General features: G+C 32.6%; 1 protein-coding gene across 1 annotated transcript in view; it reads left to right on the forward strand.

Annotated features, from left to right (window-relative positions):
• DACH2 (dachshund family transcription factor 2) overlaps positions 1-5,738 on the forward strand; it is a 619,342-nt gene extending 613,604 nt beyond the window's left edge. Inside the window, exon 12 of the mRNA XM_059910621.1 lies at positions 5,688-5,738. Coding sequence (XP_059766604.1) covers positions 5,688-5,692 — 5 coding nt within the window. The 3' untranslated portion in view covers positions 5,693-5,738. The remainder of the gene's footprint in view (positions 1-5,687) is intronic.
• Positions 5,739-6,000: the final 262 nt, after the last annotated feature.

Raw genomic sequence — 6,000 nt, forward strand, 5'->3', positions numbered from 1 at the left:
GTGTGAAAAGGCTGTAGCACACGGCCCACAGAAAAAATCCTAGCATCTTTCTCTAAAGCAGCAACATTTTTTTCCTGTAAGATTCATTAGATGGTCTCATTCATTTTCCTTTCTATCCCAGGAAGTATTTGTCTCTCATTTTCTTCATCCTCCACAGGATCTTTATTTTAACTGATTGTACTTCCCAACCCATGTCATACCTCTTTGCTGTGAAATACCTGTCAGATTATAGCACACATTATGCTTCTATTTCTTTCTTAGGAGGATGTGACAAACATTACTTGATACTTTAGGGCCTGGTTTTCATGGAGTGGCTTGCACCACTTACCACTGCATTCCTAAAAGAATATTTGCAGTGACTAAAATGCTGTCATGCTAATTATGATAATAACATAAAATCTCATCTACAGATCTAAGACTTACAAGTCTAGCTATATCTCACTCACATAATAGATGAAATTGTAGTTGTAGGGATAGCAAGATAGTGAGACTTGCAAAACAAAATATCAATAGGTTGTTCTGCTACTAAGCATTTTAGAGTCCACAGGGCTAATTCATTAATTAACAGGTCTTTCTGACTATAGTATAGGAAGAGTTGTTTAACTCAACTTGTATAACTGTTTAACTAGTCACTTTATGCCCCATCCTCTTTACATATGCAATACAATTTTTTAAGCTGAAGAGTCACCCTATCCCACTTACCAACCCAGATACACCTAAGGAATGTGCAAAAGGAAAGCCTTTTTTGGATTAAAAGTTTAAGTTTTATTTTTCACTTTCACATCTCTGTTTTAATTAAGAAAACAGACAGCATTTTCATAGAAGGCAGTAATCATAGGCCACTGTTGTCACATCACTTAAAAAATAGAATTATTATATTGCTGACATGTTGATGTGTGATGGTTCTATGCCAAGATGCTTATCACTCTTGGAATGAGGAATTGATATTCTAAAATTGGAACAGTGAAAAAAAGAAAGACAATACCTAATATTTGTATAACCTGGTGAAATTTTGCCATTTTTTTCTTGTTTCTTTTTTGGGGGGCTTAATTTTAAAAGGTAATTTATTGGGTGACTTAACTGACACTTCAAAGGATAGATTCAGGCCTGGCTGGATCCATAAACCCAAATAATAAATCCATTCAAAATGTCTCCCTTCCCAGTTCCTCCCAGTCTCCCTTCACTTTGAAGACTTTGATTTTTTCTTTTTAGATTTGGCTACGTTTTCTTGTTCCATTGCATAAAATGTTGCAAGTCCAGGCTTATTGCTAGCTCTCTCATTGGTAACATATTCCATCATAAAGAGGAACTTGTCTTTGTACCATTCTTAATACACACATCCTCTAGCAGGATTATTCCCGTGTGATATTTAAGAAAGGTATAATTAACCCCTATTTTATAAGTAGGAAAATAACCCAAGAGAAGTTAATTGGCTTGCTATTGGTAATGGATTCTAAAACACAGGAATCTTAACTCCCTTACCCATCGTTTTCACTCTCAATCCATATTGATAATATCACTATCAATCCAAATCTGTAAAAATCTCTCATAGTTAGTAAGCTAGCTAGGATATTTAACTAGACTTTAATATTCTCCCATGCAAAACAATGCAGCAGGGCTGGGGTGGGGAATGGCTTCTCCAGTTTGTAGTTAATTAACCAAAATAGACTAAAGCCAACTATAATTTAATAATCACTTCTGCCTTAAAACTTTGCAGAGATTGGGGTAATACAAAAATTACACAAATGCAATCTCTCTTTTCTATTTAAAACTGTGTAGAGAAGCTGAAGTAGGAGTAGAAAAAAACTCTTCTATTTGTGGCTAAACTCACATCACCCTATTGGAACTAGACCTTAACAGATTTTCAGTTATCTAATTTTAGGCTAGGATTCCTTTCTGTGGGCCATTAGCAGAAAGTTTTATTTGTTGCTCTCAGGAAATTTTTTCTCATTTTTGATGGCCATGTAACATTCAATTTTGGAAATTAAAATGAATTTAAAGAAAAACGTTGTTTAGAATTTTTTACAGACCTCCTTGACATTCCTTAATCTGTTAATCACAAAGTTTATGATTTACTTGTTTAATGTTTGAAGATTAACACTAGTAGTAATCCACATACTTAAGTTGGAGTCTACTTTACCTCAGTAATACAAATGGTTATTTGGACAACGCTTTCACCAATTCCTCTATTAGCTTTTAAGAAAGCATCGTTTTTTTTATAAGCATTTCTTCTCTATTTCCCTATTCTCCCATAATTTAAGTGCTCTTATTTTCTTTAAAACAATACAAATGAATGTCATGTTGATCTTAGCATTGGTGAGTAACTATTTAAAATGAGTGAGGCCAGGGAGATCAGCTCCATGCTTTGTGACCACCTAGAGGGGTGAGATAGGGAGGGTGGGAGGGAGGGAGATGCAAGAGGGAAGAGATATGGGGATATATGTATATGTATAACTGATTCACTTTGTTATAAAGCAGAAACTAACACACCATTGTAAACCAATTATACTTCAATACAGATGTTAAAAAAAATTAAAAAATAAAAAAATAAAATGAGTGAGGCAAAACCTGCAACTCAAATCTTACAATCTCTTGGTAACTGCATTTCAAACTTCTATGGGAAATGTTGGATGTGGTCATTTTTAACGTTGTTCAAATTAACATTTAATGTTTTTCCATTACTCTCATTTTCATTTTTCTCCACATTTTGATTCCATTTTATGATTACTTTGAATTGAGGAATTACAGTGTTTTTCTAACAGTTCAGCATACAAAAGGAGTAGTTAAAAGTTATAAAAAGAAGAACATAGTTCTACTTTTAAATATTACATTAAGAATTTTCCTGGCGGTCCAGTGGTTAAGACTGTGCTTCCACTGCAGAGGGTGCGGGTTCGATCCCTGGTCGGGTAAATAAGATCCCACAAGCTGAGTGGTGCAGCCAAAAAATAAATAAATAAAAAGCTAAAACCAGCCTAAAAAACAAAAACAAACAAAAGCTAAAACTATAAAGCTTCTAGAAGAAAACTTAGGAGAGTATCTTTGCAAACTTTGGTTAGGCAAAGTCTTTTTAGAAAGGACATAAAAAGCACTAACTATGAAAAATTGTTAATTGGGTTTCATAAAAGATTTTAAAATCTGTTCATTCAAAGATGTCAAGAAAATCTGAAGACAAGTCAAAGACTGGGAGGAAATATTTACATTACATACAGCCAATGAAAGACTTGTGTTCAGAGTATATAAATAATTTGTACAACTCAATAATAAAAATAAAAAATAATTATTACATTAAAATATTTCCAATATGCATCCTATACAAATCTCAAGTAAATTTGACCTTATAAAACATTTTGTAACTATGTACTTATGGAAGGTAGGTGATAACGACCCTAGATTTTTTTACAGCAATGACATAGACACGTAAGTAGCTTACCTCTTTTTACCATGACATCATCTACAACAAGAAGTAGTGAAAGAATATGGCATTCCACATATGACATAAGTGCTTAGAATGGCTTAGTATGGCTCCTAACATAGTCAGCATTCCATGAATACTAGTTTTTTATTTATTCTCCTTTCCTTTTCTTTCTCTTCCCTGCTGGAAAGTAGAGTTCAAATATTTCTAGAGCTCTTAGTGTAGCTCAAAATTTGCAGGTCTGTGTATTGAACACATGCAATTTTGTTGCTATTTTATAACTGGTCTATAGGAGGCACAATGAAGTGGTGGGAAGAAGTCTAGTAGTCAAGATTTCTCAGTTACTAACTGGCTAACTCTGTTAACTAACCCTGAGAAGTCATTCAATTTCTCTCTCCCTTAATTTTAGTAAAATAGTAATATTTGCCTAATCCTCCTCGTCAATAAGTTAGATCCATACTCTTTGACAAGTATAAGTACAGTATATTATTATTACTATGCCCTATAAAATACATATGAAGTTAACATTTGTGTTTGTATATGTAGATTTTAATAAGGGTGAAATAAATGGCATATAATTGATATATAAAACCATCTCTAAAACATATGTTCTTCAGTATATAGTTGTGGTAAATATATTTTTATATTTTATCCCCATATGAGAATAGGAAGATAGCCATATCCCTTTCTAGGGTGTTTCTTACAAGAACTAGAGATTAAATAAAAGAGAAAAGTGTATATTAAAGAATTAATTCACAAAAACAAAGTGAGTTAAATGCAAGTGAGAGAGGTTGATACTCCATTATTATACCATTTGCAAAGAAAAGATGACTTTTACTGGTCTTTGTTTTGATTAAAGTATAAGTCAGAAATTTTTTAGGGCTAATAAGGCTAAGTGGTTATTATTTTCACTAAACCTCCATTTTTTTTGAAAAAGTGCTACATTATAAAATAAGCACTAGATCTTTCTGAAAAATGACTCTAAAACAATGCTTTTCTCTAGAGAAAGAGGAATCAAATGCTATACTTTTATTTATCTGCCCCTATCTTACAAAGGTCTACTTTTCCTACTCTCAGATTAGAAGCACTGTATTTATATTACTGTACTAATATCTAACTGGACCCCAAACTAACCTCACTACTGTTGCTTATTTGATTTGAGAATGTCCCATTCTGAACATGTTTGACAATTGAAGTAAAGTTCATACAAATAATCGCATATTTAATTTGGATTGAATATAAGGCTAAAGTGGAGCATTAACCAGCATGTTTTTTTTTTCTTTCTTTCTCTTACTCAGGTCAGGAAAACATGATCTTTTAAATGTGATCTTATTTAGTGCCAAATAACATAATGCCCATTTGAAAATTAGAAACATATCACTAATTAAGCAACTTCAAGAAAACAGAAAGAATAAAACTTAATACTTAGCAGGAGAAATCATTTATAAAATATTGGCATCTGTTCAAGAATAAGTTAGCTACCCACCAAAAGAAAGGTTTGATAGCTCAAAGTACGCCTGTGATGAAGCCTAGTATTTTTAAGGAAATCCCTTTGTTTATATAAGTGAATTAGTGGTGAGGCAACACTTGGAAGGAAATATGAGCCCTGGGTAGAAAATATAATTTTTTCTAAACTTAAATGTAAGCCTTCAAAAATGTTATAGACATGTTTCTTGGTAATTTTCAAAAAATAAATAGTGAGAAGTTACTTTTAAATAACCATCCTGTCAGGGAAGGAAATCTCATCCTGAAAGGAAATTGCAATCATTAACAAAGATTTTGATTCAGAGAAAACGGTGTGGATCTTTACTCATGTTTTAGACTGTGAAGGGGAAAAACAACCCTTTTTAAATGGCTTGCTTATTAAGCTAGTCATGCATTTCACTGCAGGTTGTAAAGCAGTAGAACATGCACAAGAGGCTCATAAGCATATTTTAGAGTTAGGAAATATCATTTACACCATTTTTATATTGTTAATATTGCACCCAGAGAATTTGCTTAAACTTCAAATTACTGTAAATCTACAGTTTTGCTCACCTTTGTATAATTTTGTTTTTAATAGAGCGAGGCCCACATCAATGAATATATGATTAAGGGATATGTGTAATAAAATAATACATTTATTACACACAGATTTATTCAAATCTTGAACATATATAGCACAGCAAAATACTATAAAGCCAGTTTGTGGTTTTTAGTGAAGTTCATTGAGTAGATTTTGGATTTTCTTTGTTGGAATGAAATTTTGACCGGTTTTATTGTTTTTTCTGTGCAGCCTGAACACTGATGCCGGAACTCCAACTGATCATAGGCACGAATAGGGTGCTGTAGCAGTTACCTGCTTATCTAGTGCTGTAGTTCTTTAAAATTCATACTCAAATTCTTAAAATATGGAACCATCTATTACTATTTGTTCATTACTGATAATTAGAACCTTGCACGTACAGGAAAAATGTGTTAGAGAATGGGCTTCACAAGTGTTTAGGGGATAATCATAATGATGACTGAACATGACACTTTACACTTCTATAACCCTTTTCTTCCATGGAGTTCATAGTGCTTCATAAACATTATCACATTAAACCACA

The sequence above is a fragment of the Balaenoptera ricei genome, chromosome X, assembly GCF_028023285.1.
Source record: "Balaenoptera ricei isolate mBalRic1 chromosome X, mBalRic1.hap2, whole genome shotgun sequence".
NCBI classification, from domain to species: Eukaryota; Metazoa; Chordata; class Mammalia; order Artiodactyla; family Balaenopteridae; genus Balaenoptera; species Balaenoptera ricei.